Source organism: Rousettus aegyptiacus, unplaced genomic scaffold (genome assembly GCF_014176215.1).
Source record: "Rousettus aegyptiacus isolate mRouAeg1 unplaced genomic scaffold, mRouAeg1.p scaffold_m13_p_11, whole genome shotgun sequence".
NCBI classification, from domain to species: Eukaryota; Metazoa; Chordata; class Mammalia; order Chiroptera; family Pteropodidae; genus Rousettus; species Rousettus aegyptiacus.
In genome coordinates, this window is record NW_023416286.1 from 61,523,937 (window position 1) to 61,543,047 (window position 19,111).

At 33.6% G+C, this 19,111-nt stretch overlaps 1 protein-coding gene and 1 pseudogene across 2 annotated transcripts in view; one reads left to right on the top strand and one right to left on the bottom strand.

The window, feature by feature from the left end:
* GPC6 (glypican 6) overlaps window positions 1-19,111 on the bottom strand; it is a 974,073-nt gene that overhangs the window by 492,945 nt on the left and 462,017 nt on the right. For both annotated transcript variants that reach the window (XM_016150743.2, XM_016150742.2), the window contains exon 3: window positions 3,995-4,386. In XM_016150743.2, coding sequence (XP_016006229.1) covers window positions 3,995-4,386 — 392 coding nt within the window. The remainder of the gene's footprint in view (window positions 1-3,994; window positions 4,387-19,111) is intronic.
* Window positions 15,391-15,509, top strand: LOC118609520 (annotated as a pseudogene).

Genomic DNA, 19,111 nt, shown 5'->3' on the forward strand with positions numbered 1-19,111 from the left:
TTTCCATTCATTAATGGGTATGTATAACAGGGTGAGGGTGGTGATTTAATGAAGGTGCAGCACTGAAAAATAATCCAGACCATCTCTTTCAAGGCTACAATATTATAAAAATTTGTTTTTATCTCCCTTTTAGAGCTTTGCTTTCTATGCTTACCTAATATCATTCGGCACCATATAAAACATGGAACATAAATGGTTAACAAATCCATAAACAACAGTAAGTCTGACAAATAACTGAGGGCAGCCCAGGGACTTGATCATAATCTGCACAGATGAAAAGAATTATAGATGAATAATGATAAAGTCTTACTTCACTTGACTCTCTTGCTAAAAAATCTCTCTCTCTCTCTCTCTCTCTCTCTCTCTCTCTCTCTCTCTCTCTCTCACACACACACACACACACACACAACACAGAGCTTAAGAATGAGTATGTTATTAGTAACTTTGAAAACCCCTGTATATCCCTCTTTTATAATACCTCCAGATCTAATCCTCACAGACAACTACCATCTGAGGTTTGTTTATAATTAATTTTTAAAAACTTCTCCAGTTTAATCACATGTATTTTTATTCTTAAATAATGTACTGCTTACTTTTGAATTTTTTGAGCTTTATATAAATGGTATGTGTGCATTGGTGATTTTACTTTGTTCTCTCAAATGAGGTTTCTGTGATTCATGCACAAGTGTGGTTATAGTTCACTTATTTTCCAATGCTCCATAGAATTTTGTGATATGATAAGATCATTTGTGTAGGTAAGCCACTTATGTTATTTCTAATTTTTTATGTAAACAATACCGCAATGAATATTCTTTTATTTATCTATCTGTACATGTGTGAAACAGTTTCTCCAGGTGTAGAATTGCAGTTTTGGAATATCCATTTTTGCAATAATACAGGTATTTTTGAATCATTATTCAAACATTAATTTATACTTCCACTGGTACAGTATGAGCTACTGATTCATTATATCTTGTCAACACATGGCACTCTCAAAAACAGTCATTCACATAGAAAATGAATCCTGGCTAAACAACCACAAATATTCACTCCAGAATCACTTAATACTTCTAAGAATTATATCTTCAGTTACTTAAATTAACTTACTCTACTCAAAGCTTAGAAAAATATCATGTTTGTATATATGAGATGGTAAGAATAAGTTTAAAAAGTATTTATGTTTACGCCTACGAATTACTTCTCCATTTCTGTAAGAAAATTTCCTATAATGTTGTGTCAAAATATTTGTGTCTAACTGTTGTGTTTGCCAAAGAGATACATTTTCCAGTCAAAACAATTAATTAGAAGCTATTAATGATGACTTCCAAGACTTAAGAAGCCACCAAAAGAGGAGAGAGCAACTGAAGGAAAAAAATATCCCACAAGCCAAAATGCGAGAGATAAGTTAGTTTGTTGATCTTCATTTGAGAATTTTGTCTTGAATTACTTAACTTTCTGAAATCATTTTGCCATCCATAAATCACTCAAATAACAAACTATGGGGAGACTTCAGATTTATAAAGTGCTTAAACCTCAAACATCATTTTTGCTTCTCTTTATATATTTAATCTTTGTAATATTTTGTTTTACAAAAAAAAAAAAAAAAATGGGTACTGATGATTTTCAGCATCCAAATAGCCCAGCAGATCTACTTCGGGTTTGGTCAGGTACAGAGCATTTGGCAGTCATAAGATGAGAAAGTTCATTGGTAAAATATTTCAATCCCTAAGTCATAAATTATTTGAGAAAAAGTGCTCAGTTTCTTATAAATCAAGTCTATATATTCACATATCTATCTATCTATCTATCTATCTATCTATCTATCTATCTATCTATCTATATCTATTTATTTATCATCTATCATCTATCCATCCAACCACCAGATGGTGGTACCCAGATATCAGAATTGGTCTTATGATTTGAGTGGAGTAGGGCAAATAAAACTCAGGTCACACAAGCCAATATCTGCATGGAACAGTGAATATTCCATGATTACATGACCACAAACTACACCGCAAACACAGAGGTGCTGCTCTGCAAGTGAATGTTGGTTATGATGGAGTCAGGGGAAATGAGACCTTGGTGTTGCACAGTATATCCCTTACCAAATCTGGAAAAAAAGTGAAGGTCATGCTCTACTGGTGGTTGGTCCATGATGTAAACCTTCACCATGAAGAGAAGCATGTTAGATTTTGTTAGGCAAAGACCTTAGACTGAGACAATCAAGGAATGACAAAGGGGTGGTGCCATCTCCAGGCAGTAGTTAATGTCATCTACTTAGAAAAAAAGGGAATCTGTAGCAACCCTCCCTGACGCTTTTAAAAGACTTTGCTAGACAAGATTCTCTTATCTCATTGGAACTTCCCCAGACCAAAATAGACACATTTAAACATTATTCGCACTCAGGCAGAATCAATATAAACAATCAGGATGTTTTTTGCATAGACGATCCATGCTTTGAATTTCTTACCCCTCATGTTTCTCAAAGCTGGCTGTATGTTTCATTCTTCAACAAAAACAAAGGCTTCAATTTGAAGCCTCTGTGACTAAACTTTTTTTAAAAAACAAAATCTACTGCTCAAGAATACAGGGATTATATATTTGTTTTGTATACTTATGTATATTTTACAGACTTTCACAGGTAATCATATTTATTCTTGCTATTCCGCCTGCCAATTCCTTATCAATCCACTTTTAGGGCTCTATCCTTTAGTCTAGAACATTGCTGATTTTCAATTTAAAAAAATGACTTTTTGTAATCAGAAACTTATGCCCTTTATATTATTAATTCCTTGTGATTATCTCCTTTAGAGCCTTCTTGCAAATAATCTTTCCATGTGCTCAAAAAATGTTTTAGAAACATAATTTTAAAATGGATTGCTGTGGATTTTACAAATAGTGCCATAGAGAAACATTTTTAAAAGTATACATGAACTTTATGCCAAGATGTAAATATTGAGGAGCTTAATGTGAAAAAAAAAAAAAAACATGCCAGGACAATACCAATAGTTATGAAAAATGTGTGGTTCTTTAGCATAGTCCTGCACTAAGAAATTTGTGTTTGGCAATAATCTTTGTACAAATATGACCTTCTTTGGGTGACGTAATATTAGATTCCTATTATGTATTGTTTTTACTTTACTTCTTAATCATGTTTTAGTTTATTTGTTGGACTGACCACATAAGTGGTCAAGCCCTTTTAATAAGAACAGTTGAATATTGAGGAAGAATTTTTAAAAGGGCAGATGTATTCTACACAGGAAATAGTCTATGTTTAAAGACAGCAGTGGAGAAATATCCCTTGCATTAAAGATTTAGAGACATCTTCAAAAAAAGGAATAAATGTGTACTAGTTTATCTTTCTCATAAACCCGATGCAATATGTGGCATTGAATTACAAAGCTAATCAATAACAAAATAAATTATTTGTCAGAATTTATACTTCATATTCATTAGTCCTGCCTAATCCAGTCCTACAACTGTCAGTAGAAGGTTCTTCCTTCATGATTAAGGAATCCGGCCACTTTGACAGGGGTGATAAAGTAAAAGAAATGGTAAGTGCTAGTGTTATGAAAAACAACTTGTCTCCACTCGCAGGCCTCATGAAAACTGTCACCTTGTGCACTACTAGAGGATTATAAGCTCTGGATAGACCGTTTCATGAGTATTTATCCTCCTTAAAACTCTGATCAGAAATGCCAAGTGGCCATGGTTACAAGACACCTGTTTTCACACCATTCCTGATAAAAGCTTCTCTGCAGTACTGCTGATAAATATTGACATTATGTTCCAAACCACATGGAACAACTTGAAATCCTGTCTTCTCCCACACAAAGCAAGAAAAAAAATCAGAATTAAGCTTTGACATTTAGCTTATTTCTCTAAGAGCAAGGATCATGGTAACTGAGAATTTTTACCTTGAAATTTAAGCATTTGTTTTAACAATAGAGTAAAAGTGAAAGACCAATTAGGAAGATAGCAGATTTTCAATTACCTTGGAAACTCGGTTTGCAACTTCTCTGCCCACGGTCAGCCCCTGGACAAACGTCCGGGCAGCAATGAAGGCGCGGGTGACCTGAATTTTCAATTTCCGGGGTACATCTCCAAATGGCTTCAGCTGGTCTGTGTATTTGCTCACGCATTCCAGGTAGTCCTCGCTAAAGTGATACTGCGGGTTGATCAGCTGAAACATCCGTTCCAGGAGCCGAGCCCAGAAGTCATTGAGCATCTCCTCCAGATTTACATTGCCCCCTGTATAGTATCTTTTCAGCTCTGTGAAGAGGTCCTGGAACACTTCTGAATTCTGCATGTATAGCATTCCATACGTCCGTACAAACATATCATTTAGCGACTTTTCTGCATTCTCCAGGAGCTCTCGGAAAAATTCTGCAAATAAAACAAGAAAGTAGTCATAATTTAATAAGATCTAGAAAGCCCAGAACATCTATTTACCTTAAAAATAACTGCTTTTAAAGGCCATTTTCATAGAAAAGTGTATCATGTGACTAATCTATCAACAATAAATTAATGGTAACAATATTTTAAATGAGATTTGCCCCACATCTATAATCTCTGAGTTAAAGAAAACAAGAGAAAACATGATTTCTATTTGAAAAACTGTCCATTATTATTAGGAGTTTACAATTTACTATTCCTCCAAAGTTGCTTAATCCTTTTTTCATTCATTGTTAAATTTTAGAAAATTCTACAGTTTGATATGATGTCAAAATAAAATATTTTGCAAAGTATTTTCATTAACATAATAGCAAATACATACTAATAAAAACATTTACTGTATCCTATTTACAAATCTGATCTAACAATAAAGTCAATTAAATTTCTTTTATTTGGAATAATTCATAAATAGAATATTCAAATTACTCTAATAGTATGGGCTCTTTGTAGTTGCCATATAGCAATCACTTATCAGTGTTTAAATTCATATGCAATTAGATTCACTTAATATCAAAGGTATAATGAACATAATTTAGTTTGCCATAATAATCAAAAAGTTATGAAGTACTTTAAATTATCATTATAAGTAAAACTATCATTTTGAAGAACTTGAATAAAATATAGGCAATCGAGCTTTCTAGTTAAGTATTTCTAAATGAGAAAGAGTATACCAAGAAATGAACTATTCTATTCTACAACAGCACTTGAGTGTTACTGGGATCACTTATTCAGTGGTTCCCAGCATTTTCGGCACTAGGGACCACTGCTCCTGTGAGAATCTAATATATGATGATCTGAGGCAGAGTTGAGACAGTGATGCTTGTGCTAGGGAGTGGCTGCAAATACAGATGAAGTTTTGCCCGCTAGGCCATGGCTCACCTCCTACTGTGTAGCCCAGTTCCTAACAGGGCACAAATGGGTACCAGTCTGCAGTCAAGGGGTTGGGGACACTTGACTTATAGGATGCAAAAAAAAGAAATTAATATATGTTAGCCTCATTGGCCTTCGTGTTAGGCTCCTTCAAGAAATAGTTTATGTGCAAATAATAACAGATGTTGGAGAGGATGTGGAGAAAAAGGAACCCTCATACACTGCTGGTGGGACTGCAAATTGGTCACTAAAGAAAACAGTATGGAGGTTCCTTAAAAAAAAAAAAGCCTAAGAATTAATCTACTGTATGATCCAGCAATCCTTCTACTGGGTATTTACCTCAAAGACTTGAAAACCCAGATTTGAAAAGATATATTTGCACACTGATGTTCATAGCAGCATTATTCACAGTGACCAGGACAGGGAAGCAACTGAAGTGTCCTATGATAAATAACTGGATAAAGAAGCTGTGGTACATATATAGAATGGAATACTACTCAGCCATAAGAAGAGATGAAATACTGCCATTTGTGACAACATGGACGGACCTCAAGAAAATCATGCTAAGCGAAACAAACCAGAGAGAAAAAGTTGAAAATCACATGATATCACTTATATGTGGGATGTGAACGTAAAAGCAACAAATGAACAGGACAAAACAAACAGAGACTCATGGTCATGGACTATAGACTAGTGGTTACCAGATGGTATGGAATGGGGGAGGAGGGGTAGGTAGACGAGGTAAAGGGGGTCAAATATGTGATGTCAGAAAGAAATCTAACTATGGGAGGTGAACACACAGTGTGAACATATATATGCCTTACTGTTAAAGTGTACAGTTGAAACTTATTGGATTTTGTTAACCAATGTCACCATAAAAAATTAACTAATTAAAAAAAGAAATGAAAAGAAATAGTTCATGTGTGTATGACACTTACCCATGTGCACAAATGAACCTGGGTAAAATAAGTTCAAGCTTTATCTCACACAGAGAATGTGATTTGGGGTGGAGAAAAGGCTAAGACAAGATAACGCTTCTGAAATTACAAATCCAAGTTCCCATCAAGAATGGGAACTGCTTTATCTCTCATAGTTCCCTTTTATTCTCTGAAGCTATGTCCCCTCTCAGCTAATAAAGAGATGAATCAAGTCCTGAACACCTCAAGCAAAAAAAAAAATCAAATAAATAAGTAAATAAATAAATAGCCCTCTTCTTTTTGTTGCCCTGAGCATAGGGGATGGGGAGTGAAGCGTGGGGTAAGGGTAGGCTCCTGAGACACAAAAGGGAAAAAGCTATTACTTATTCACGGATTCCACTGAGGCTACGTGTCATTTCTGCTTTATCAGAAGTTTCCTGAAGAAGAAGTTGATTAAGCTACTTCAATTCTAAATAATATAGTATTGAACCACTGTCTCAATGTGGTGTCTATAACAATATGATTATTTTATATTTGTTATCAAATAAAACCAAAGCACCAAAGCTTAAAACAGGGTTCTGTTCACATGTTTACCCTCCTACCATGAAAGAAATTTTGTTGGTGGCAGCAAAAACCAAGAGATGATCTAAAAATCTTGGCTTATAAACCTTGTGTGACATTGTTGAAGGCATCAAATATTCATTTTAATTTTTCCTAAATGTAAAATCAGGCTAAATATTATTAAACCTCACTAACATTCAAAGATTCAGAAAGAAAAGCAGTATTGAAACAGGGCAAATTTTTCAAAATTGTCAAGGGATCAATTAATCAGAACATTTAAATACACTATATGTTCATGTTATTTATGATTTTATGATCTCAGGAACATTTCAGAATTTTTTTCAGGAATACTAGTCATCTAGTTTGTTCTAAAATAGAAACTATGCCAAATTATTAATATTAATATCAAAGTGTAAAATTATATTAAAACATTTTAATCTTGAAACCAAGAATAAAAATAGCTTGACTTTGTTATAGAAGCAGGTGAAATGTGTTATAGGTTGTAAACAGAAAGTAGAAAAGAATGAGGAAAAATCACTGAATTGAAAAATACTAATATAATGAGACTAGAAAGTAGATTCTCATTCTGAGGCCAGGACAGCATATTCATTTATCTTCTTTTTAAGGTCAATTATTTTGTTAGACTCAAGAATTAAAGCTTAATTTATTGAATACAGAGTACTGCCTTCAGCAATGAATAGTTAGGAATCAATAGTGTGGTCTGGATTTGCAAAGAGCTAAAAAAAAAAAAAAAAAAGAGTGGAAATAAAAAGAAAAATCTTCTGGTTCTCATTGCTCTACAAAGACTTAAAGTATAAATGCTTCTGTGTTGGAATAAAAATTTATTTTATTTTTCTTTTTACTGAGAGTAACATTCCTTATGTTTTTCCTCTCTCAACATGGGGAATATAAAATATGGGTTTTATGCCCTCTTTGAAGCTGAATGGTTAAAACCAGACTGTTCACGTGTCTTATGGTTTGTTTCTTTATGCCTAAATTAGTATTCATCATTGATTAAAGAAACTAATTATCATATTTCAATAAATATGGCTCAAGAAACATTTTATTAGATTCCAAACTTAAATTTGTGTCTAAGGGTTTGTCATCTCAAAAGTTTTCTATCAGCTTCACTGTTCCACAAAAGTCAAGTTATTACTCCTTGTTCAACATTATTATATGGTTTTGTGATCTCAGAGTCAATGTTAATATTTGTTATTGAAAGACATTAATGTATTAGGCAATTATGACAAATGTTACTACCTTAAGGTACATTGATCTTAGATCTTATGAAAGACGGGGCTCCAAGGCACTGAGGAAAAACTGATGTCCTCCAAAGATAAGTATACTCATTTCAGTTTTAGCAGGCCCATAGAGTCTGACTTTTACCTCTGGAAGGCTGAATCTTTGAACAAAGTATTTTATGCTTGGGTGAAAATTGTTTCCCAGCAAACCAATCAAGATGAATATTTGGAAAACAGTTATCAGACCCATTTTGTTGATGAAGTATTATGCCCAAACAGCACAGAGAAAATTGAAGAAAAATTATTTCAATCTAACCCTTTGTTTAATCAGGAAAGGCAAAGCTCACATAGCATAAAGCCTTTGGTCAACAAAAATTTTCATCAGTGAGAAACAGTTTGCAGAAAAAATAAAAAGGACTTGCTTTTTTTTCTCTTCCTCAATCACAAAATATACATCAAAGGTGATGGCTTAGGGCTCAGTTATGTTTCATAGATGCACAAAAGAACTTTTTTCCAGCCAATATTATTAGCCTCTGGGAGGATTTTATTCATCTAGAGGGGAGATCTGGATGCAAACATCTGTTGGCTGCAGGGCAGACTGCTTCAAGTGGGAGAACAATCTTGTAGATAAAAACTACCACTATTCAAAAAGCAAACGGGAAGTCAGTACATGCTGCCTGATCACTGGGAGAAGGCTCTTATGGTATAAAATTCAACTCCAAGGAGTCAACAAGTACCTAGGATATTGGAGAAAGGCTTCAGATGAAGCCTCCAAATGAATGGATCTAATTGTAACTGAGGTGCACACAGGATCATAGGGAGGTGAGAGGAAGAGGGGAAGGGCAGATTAGAGTATCTCTAGGAATCTGCAGTCAATAGGAAACAGTAAAAACGTTGACTAATCAAGCTGGAAAAGTCTCATTAATACTACTATAGATAAATATATTCTGTGGTAGATTGGGTATGAAGACTGAATTAAATTCTGTATAGCATTTATCTAGAAATTATAGTGTTTTCCTATTCTCACTCTCCAAAATACTTCTTGCTGAAATCTTGTCAAAAACTAATGTTTCAGGATGATAGTGTGAATCCATGTAATCACAGAACCCAAAAAGTTAAAAAGCTCTAGTCACCGGCCAGTGGAGATTATATCTATACACAGTTACAGATAGCACTTGTCTGACCAGGGGGAAGCAGGAGTACTAGATTTGCTCCCCTAAAACCATGTATCTGTGCTGAATATATTTCTCTCTTAATCTCTCTCATTCTACCCTTCCCCTGAAAAAGTTTGCTGAACCAGTTCAGTCCACTCAGAATCCAAGCTTTGGCTAAGGAAAGACCTGGAGGAGCTAGCATGGAGGGTGGAATGGTTAAGAAAGCCAACATCCCATAAGGGATATGATGTATAGACACAATAAAGGTACCACTCTGCTTCCTCCACTATGGCTTTCTCAAGGTTAAGTGAGTAGGCTACAGAAATATACTGAGTTAATGAGGACCATTAGTGGAAGAAGAACCACAATGTCGTTTGCTTTCTTCTATGTTAGACTTTGGGGGTGAAAAAACAAGTCCTTAAATGGCCCATCTCTTCCTACTTCCAGGGAGCAAGATCTTGTGAGAAGTGAAGATTGGTGTGGTTCAGGGACTCCTTGCCACACGAACTATTACCCTTGGCGAGTTATAGCTTGTGGTATTTTACAGTCAAATGCCAATCCTCTACATCAGGGTCTCAACCTCAGCACTGCCGACATTTTGATATGAAAAATATCCATTGTGAGGGGCTGTCCTGTGCATTTTACAATATTAAGTAACATCCCAGCCCTCTACTTACTAGATGTCAATAACACATCCTTCCCCCAGCAGTCATAACCAAAAGTGTCTCCAGGGGTTATCAAATGTTCCCAGGGGGACAAAATCACTCTTATTCTACCCAGTTCCAGAAGCCTACAATAGGACCTCAAAACTCTGAGAAGAAGCCCAGCACACTTCTAAACCTCATCAACACCAATAAAATTTATTTAAGAGATATATTTGTGGAGCCGTATTTTATCTTTCTTTTTACTTTTTTCTTTTTTTTTTTTGGTTACATATTTTTTTGTCTCATTTTTTCTTTCTTTTTTTTTGTTTAGGAGGAGCTATATTTTATATGAAAAGAGTAGAGTTACAGGTTATATTCATGGGTAAGATTTTTGGTGGCCAATATCACTATTTAAATATATGGGATCCGTAACATGGTAGGACTTTAAACGAGGTGGTATATAGTGTGTGGACAGGTCAAAGGAGGAACACTCACGTCCCATGAAATGCATCCACTTGGTCTGGGTTCCTCTTAAATAGAGATAATTTCATGCGCCCACTTCAAAGGGAGCGATGCCACAAACCACATCCTAGAAAAGGAGATAACTGATCTGCCCTCAGGTCACTGTCCAAATCCCTCTACATTTATACATATATAAACATCAAATCCTCCCATGTTCCAAGTTCGTGTGCATAAAATTCCCTGTGGCCTCTATTCAAAAACATGGTGGGTATCAAGACTGCTCTACCAGACCCTCACTTTCTCTCTAAAAAGTTCTACATCTCTGAGCCATGCCATCTCTGGCTTAATTACTACCTGCCTGCTGTTGTCTCTGCTGGGCCTTGACCTCATTGGCCATGATCTCACCAAGCTGACTGTATTCACGTCCATACTTCATTTAAGCAATGCCCAGTATGTTACATTTTCTTAAATTAATTAATTAATTTTTTATGGTGACATTGGTTAACAAAATCCAATAAGTTTTAGCTGTACACTTTAACAGTAAGGCATATATATGTTTATACTGTGTGTTCACCTCCCATAGTTAGATTTCTTTCTGTCACCACATATTTGACCCCCTTGACCCATCTACCTCCCCGCTCCTCCCTCATTCCCTGCGCTCTGGTAACCACTCGTCTATAGTCCATATCTATGAGTCTCTATTTGTTTGTCCTGTTCATTTTTCAGCATGCTACATTTGAGTTAACTGTTAAACCACTTTTGAATCTTACACATTGCAGTAAAGCCTTCTTCTACTTAACAGTTAATCTGCTGAACTGAATAAACTCAGTTTGGAACGTTGTTTTGCTGTTGTTCTTTTTAATAAACAAAAGTAAGCCATCTTTTATTTCTTCATAACATAGGCTAAAAATGTCATAAGAGGGAAGAACTACTATGAAAAGATATCCTAATCCTACTATATTTAGTAGTATTTCTTAAATATCAGTTGCATTTTAGTTTAAGAACCAGACCTACAGTATGCATTTTAAAAATTATGCAGATGAAATTATATGAAACTATTTTCAAAGTAACAATTTATTCTAAAAGAGAAAAATAAGAATCTATAATTATTCTGAGACAATGTTGTAATAAGCAAAACTTCATTTGTGATCTTTATCTCTTAATTTATACTTTTTCTTGTTCTCTCTGTATATGTGTATGTTTTCATAGATTAAATTTATTACATGATCATAAGCATAATAGTTTATTCAGTCAATTCATCCCAGGAGTTAATAGAACCCTATATAATTCAAAGTAGTCTAATAATAGTAATCTATGTCTTGTCTGTTTGATGGATTATCATAATCGAATTTTGGTCCCTTAAGTAAGTGCCCCCGCCCCAACACAAACTGGTTTAAAATGTAGTCAATATGACAACAGAATTATCTTCAGTATTTTCATTTGCCTTCGCTACATTTTAGGAGGACAGTAAAGATTCTAGACCTTAAATGAAGATGACAAATGAATTTGATACAATGAATAATGGTAATTTCAACCATAACTAGAGATAACGCCTAAGACATTGCTTGATGTTTATGGTGGCATACACAGTGACAGACACTGCATTATAAGATTTACATGCATTTTAAGTAAATTGGATACTAGCATAGTTTGCAAATGAGCAAACTGAGGCTCAAAAATGTTAAACAAGTTGCCCTAGACCACTGAACAAGCACAAAACCCAGAGCTCCAAACCATTACAGACGAGGATGGGTTCCAAGAAAGAACAGGAGAATGGGGTGTCTTTGCGGTTTATCCTGTCAAATTTTCACACTGTGATATGAATAATTAATGAGAAATATAATAAATTACTAAACACTAGGTAAAACAACACTTAAATGTACATTACAAAATGCATTCTAAAATAAAATATAAATTATTTCCAAAATAATGTTCATGTATGATTATTTTTTCCACTAATACTAATTAGTTGATGTAACTAAGACTGGGGAACATAGTCAAGTCCTACAGCTGGTATATCCTTCTCCAAGGGGTGGATTCCACCAGAACAAAATCAGTCACAGAGCATGGGATAATAGTTATAGTATGTAGAATAGTGACTGGCACACAAAAGAATGCTTAAAATAGTTGGCTAATAAGTGTGCCTCATTTTGTGATATATGTACATATATATCGTATTGTATATATCATTTTACAATATGTGCTTATTATCTACCTATCATCTATCTATCTATCTATCTATCTATCTATCTATCTATCTATCTATCATCTATCTATCAACTATCTATCTAGGTGAATATATTCACCTATACATTGATATATTAGAATAAAATCAAAGAAATGAAAAACTAACAGTGACAAAGAAGACTGCTACAGAGACCATATGTGGTACAAAATGCCCGAACTATTTAAAATACAGGCCTTTACAGAAAATCTTTTCCAACCACTGGCATAAAAAGTCAAAATCTTAAATGAAATGTCTAAAGATAAATTAATTTAACAAAACAAATTACACCTTTAAATTCTTATAGGTAGGAAGACATTTAATTATTACTCTGTTATCTCTAAGTAATAGAACAAAAGTTCCCTTCCTACATTATTTTTATCTTATATATTAAAATTCACTCTGACAGCTCTGTAGCCCATTTATCTCTTTATATTCTCCTGAGAGGTAACTAAAATTCAAGAGTAAATTTTTAAATCACTTATATGATTTAGTAAATTTGGTGACTTTAGTGATTTTAAAGTAGACACCCCTAAACTTTTCTAAGGTTGTGGTCTAATGAGTCTCTGGAGAATTTCACAAAGAGAAAATTCCACAGTAATCTGGCATATAAAATAGACAGTATAGATATGGAAAAAAATAATACATTACTTTTATACCTAGTTAGGTAAAAGAAGACATTTTTATTATAATTTCCTTTTTAAAATTTCTCTTTATAATAATTAATGAAAATAAGAATTTAAAGTAGCTTTTAACATCTTATAAGTCCCTATAACAAAATACAATGTTCACCATAAATCTAGGACAATTATCTTCAGAAAATAATAAATATATTAGCTGTTAAAAATACTACAGTACTATAATACACAATTTAAAATTGTTCACTATATTAATCCAAAAGATATTTCATTATGTTACTCTCATTGTGTGCTGGAAACTCTTATAAATTACATCTAAATAAGTGAAAACATAAGAGTTCTGGGAAGCACTTTTAACCAATAAATGAGAAAACCAAAGATAATAATGTATTTTAAAATGCATTATTTGGCCCAATTGGACATCACCATTTTATATTTTTCCCAAGATATTTAAACTAATCGACTAGACTTTTCGAATACTATTAAAATCAAGTCAGCTGAAGAGATTAAATGCTATAAGATTTTCCAGAATCAGGTGTGCAATTTAGCCGTGAAAAGGAAAGTTACCTGGAAAGCAGCACTAGGTAATTGGTTGATATAGAGAGATTTGAAGCAATAAAGTAGTTTACAGAAATTGTTGATTCGAATTCACATTTCTCAAGGTTAAACTTTTTCTATACTTAGTGATCCTTTACACATTAAACTGATAAATGTTTTATTACTTTGTAGGTTATTTCTCCTGAACATATCTTTTAAAGTAAGAAAGACTGATCATGCCATTTATGTTCACAAGGTGTTATAAACTATTAATTCTGGGAATCATAAATTAAGTTTGAAACTTGTTGATGGTTACTGCCAAAAACAAACAACTGTTTTGAGCCTGTAGATTGCATTTCTACCTCAATATAAGCAATGCATATGAAATTAAAAGCTGAGATACTTTCAGAGTTCACTTTCATCATTGCACAGCTTCTTAGCTTTGGTCTACTGACAATGTCCTTAGGGCCTTGCCCAGGACCCTGCTTTCATTTTTCTTTCAGGGATGACACTACCCAAAACACAGGTTGCCTATTTAACTCATTAAGCATCTAAAATATAGGTCTTCAAATCACTTCTAACTTTTTGTTTTCCTCAACTGAAAAAAGCAATTAGGTTTCCGAACGGGGATAGTGTATTACCAGCTCCCTTTCCTTCTTAACTCAACTACTTGTTGGGCCAAGGAGTGAAAAAAGCCTCACCGCATCAAAGCACCAAGGTGAACTCTGAGATGTGAGTCCAGAGGTAGTTTATAGGCAAAAAGTCAGTGACAAGGACCTGGGGCTAATGGACCAAGAGATTGTGCAGGCTCTTAAGGAGGGGGAGGAGGAGCAACCAAATCAGACTTCCTCCTCTTGCCTTCTTCATAGAATTCACCGGCTCTCATCTTTGGCTGCCCATTAAAATGGCTTAAAACAAATCTTGATACCTAGGCTGCATACCTGAGTAATTAAATCATAATCTCTGGGAATGGGATTCAGGCATCTGTACAGCCTGAATCACTATGACTCTTCACAGTTCTCCAACAGTTTCACTTTGCCAGTGCATGATGGTGGTCATATGGGCAGGGGAAGGAGGAATGATGATGGAGGGAGGAGCCAAAGTATACATCTTGAAAGCTCTGATTCTCTTCTTCCTTTACTTTCTTTCTCCTATTTTTTTTTTTCTCTATGCAGATAATTAGTGTTCTGATCTTAGGAAGAGAACATTGCATTGATTAAAGAGGTGTTGAGAATATATAAAGAGCACTAGCAGTGGTCCAGGTGATAAGGGTATGCTATCTCTTTTCCTTTCTTCCACATCTCTTGTTCCTTTGCCATCATCACCTAACACTCTCTGCCAAGTCACTCTCTGCCTTCATTAATTACAAGGCAGTGAGCTCATCCCATTGTGAGGGAAGGAAAGATGAAGATGGGAAGAAGGAGTAACAGACTTTGATAATGCCCAGCTAACTGAATGCCTAAGGAAAAGAGGATGCCTACCCTCGTCTAAGGTGTCATTTAAACACATAGCATAGACAACAGAAGGAAGAATTTAAATGAACTGGTGAATGCTGAGTTGTAAAAGCACAATTAAACATAAAAGTTTTAATGACAGTATTACATCTTAACATTAAATCGTTAAGTTATAACCTTTCTGGTCTTCAAAAAAACTGCAATACCGAAACCATGTTTAAAGTTCTGGTTAAGTCTATGGCCATGTCACTCTGAACAAGCCCGATCCTGTCTGATCTTGGAAGCTAAGCAGGGTCGGGCCTGGTTAGTACTTGGTTGGGAGACCACCTAGGAAGACCAGGTGCTGTAGGTGTAAAAAGTAAAAATAATAATAATAATAATAAGAGATTATAAACTGACAAGGTCCTTGTAATCTGTGAGGTCAAGCAAGTGTCGCCTCACTTAAAAAATAAATAGATAGATAGATAGATAGATAGATAGATAGATAAATAAATAAATAAATAAATAAATAAATAAATAAAGTATGTTCTGGTTAAGTTTTCTTTGCTCAACAGATGTCTAAATGAAAGCAGACGTCCATATAAGTATGAGTTTTAAATAATAACATATTCACACATTTGTCTATATCTCACATTTTATTTTTTAATTGTTTTTAACTACATATATTTTATAAGAAATAATTTTGACTCTTTGATATTTATTACTGAAGTCATTTTTTTAAAAAAGAAACCCAGGATGGATCCGTAGAAAAGAACACTAATAAACAAAAGAGTTTAATTGCAATGATAAGGTACAATGATAGTCTTCTATTTCTAGTAGAAAAACAGACACAATTAAAAACAAAAACAAAAAAGGGAATATCCACACTATAAAATATTGTTGTATTTACAACTGTTTTTAAAGAATATTTAAAAGCTAATACTCAGTAAGCTATAACTATGTGTTAGCTATTGTTTCAAGAGCTTCTCATGTGTTAAGTAATTTAATCTGTCAACAACCCTATGAAGTAGTTATCATTATCATCTGAATTTTACATTTGGGGAATCGGAACATAAAAGCCAAGTAATTTCCACAATACATAGCTAAGAGATGATGGTGCTGGCATTATGAACCCAGGCAGTGTGCCTTCAGGTATAGAACTCACAGATGCAATTTTGAGGACCCTCTTTAACAAATATAATAAAAAATTTTAAGTAAAAAATTAGGTACAGAGGCTGGGGAAAAGGTCTATTCAAGTGATAGTTCTTGAAACACAAACATCATCAGATTCACAGGCAGTTTATCCTAACATAAGACTTGATAAAAAAAAAAAAAAAAAAAAAAAAAAAAAACAGAAAACAGATACAAAAGTATATATCTAGGACAACCCCCCCTCCAAAAGTATAAATATACATACTGATAAATATAAAATATATATATAATGATTTTAAATGAGCAGAAGATTATGATCTATTTGAATTTTCTTCTCTGTATATTGTTTAATTTTCCAAAGGTTTTACAATGACCATAAATTATTTTCATAGCTGGAAAACATAACTATTTTAACATGTAAAAGACCTTTTAAACACAAAAATGCTGCTTGATGATAGAGGGAAATACTTGTTTTAAAATATAGAATAAAACTATTTTGTCTAATAAACCTACAAAGGGAGAACTAAGAACTAAGACCAAAAGAATGCATTCGAGAGAGTAGAAAATTAACAAGAAATTTTTCAAAATCATGGAATATATACACAAAGAAGCAGGGTAAAATGTGAGTCTCTCAATTCTAAATCTAGTGGATTCATGCTAGTAAGTAAAAAAGACTTAACAAAAAAATAAATAAGTAGTAATCTCTAAGGCACAGCATGCTGACTGCAAAATAATGGTGCCAGTAAGGTTAGGTAATTATTCATTGATAATAACATCTACACTTTGGTATTCAATTGACTGCTTTTTAAAATATAGATAATTTCCATTTATTTCTAGGCAGAGAAAGGATAAATTGATGTAATCAGTATTCAATAAGAGTCTATAGTTCATTATTATAGATGTCAATTCAAACGAAACAAAAAAGGAATATCAACTTTAGAAATCAAAAATTCTATACACTTAAAGTCATTTACTCTACAGATTTTTTGGTGGGGATTTGATGAACATTAGCACAAGATAATAAACTGTGTAATTATAAGAATGTTTGCACAAACATTTTACAACAACAAAAAAAGCAAAGACAGTTAAGGCACTTTTCAATCACCTGTCACCATATGTATCAGTTTGTTGGATAGGACTTAGACATGGCACAGCCTCCCCCTGTCATTTCTTAAGAATCATTTTATTCCTTAAATCTATCAAAGGGAAGTGAACATCAACCCCACTTGGCATCATAAATGTCTTATTCAAGGGTAATTATATCCTTTTGGTGAACAAACAATAGATATCCTTGTACGGGTACATGATGAGACTTAAGTATTATTGTGTAAGATATAAATGCAAATGAATTAATTAAACATTGAGCTAAATTTGCTTAACACTGATTAAATTTACCTTGCCAGTCAGTAATGAGATTATTATTAAAGAAAAAAAAATTCACTTCATTAATCTTATGTTATATGATAACTATTATACTTTTATAACATCAATCATTGGGAGTGCAATAAATAAAAACAATCATTTTTAACTATTAAGTAAAGTGTCAGTTATTGAGTGCTGACATCTTTTATGAAATTATGTAGAGCAGAATGCACACACCTTATTTTTCATAATTTTAAAATTAAATTAAATCATTTATAAGAAATATGCTTATTTTGATCTATGGGTATAAGTTTAAAAATAACTTTCAAATTATTTATATTTCATCTTCTGAACTATATGGATCATATGTAAAAGTCTCCAACAGAAGACATTCAGTTGGGTATTTTTAAAAATTTTTCATTCATACCACAGGTTTTATTATTTTATACTTTATTAAAGCTTTTATATTTGTTCATTCTTATTAGCCATATGTTATATAGTGATATCATTCTTATTTTATTCGAATGTGTGTCATAAAAACTTCCCCAAAACAATAAGCAATGGTTTTTAAGAAGGTATCCATCTACATATTAAAAATGGGTATTCTCCTCAAAGGTAATCTTAAAACAGCTCTGCTTTTGGGGGACATATTTAAAGGGCTCTGCACAGCTTCCCTCAAAGAGCTGTCCTTTGTTTTGGTTTTATTTTGTTTTAAATACCTTGACCTAGGGGTCTGTGGCTTTTGCTGTAAGTGTGACTCCCTGCACACCCATTTCTCTACTCTCATTTAGAACTGCAGATGGTAATGCATCTCCTTCCTCCAGCTCCAACTGCTGCATTCAGTTATCATCAAGAGCAGACATCAACTAGCACTCTAATCTTGTTCTGATGGATAGAATGCTAACCTTTCACAAGATTAGAAACACAGGGTGCTCTTGAGATAATAAAATTCAAATAGGTTTATTTCAAAGGGCAACCCAATCTCTCTTTTGTTCATGGGTCACTTGGCAGATCATTTGCAATGTAGCTTTTGGGTTTTCCCAAGCCAGGTTCTGGTTCAATGTGCCAAAGGTGTCAAATTAAGTGGCCCCCAGAAGCCAGTTCCAAAGGAGGAACAGAAAAAGTTGAGAATAACATTATTTCACTACAAGTGAATAAAACTTTATTGGCAAATGGTCAATGATTCTAATTTTGCTTAAATCTTACCTAAGGTACTCAAAAGGTAAATCAAGGCTGACCAGATTGACAATACCAACAACAGTATAATATCCTGTATGGTGATTCCTAAGTGTAAAGTCCAATTACTCAGAGACTTTCATTTTAAATAAATGCTTAATGGAAATCAAAATAAAAGAGTTAAAACATGGAGTTTGTTTGTTTTTTTAAATATAATGTAGGTATCTATCTGTAAAATACTTTCCTAGAAATAAAAATCAAAGAATATTAACCAATGAAACAAAT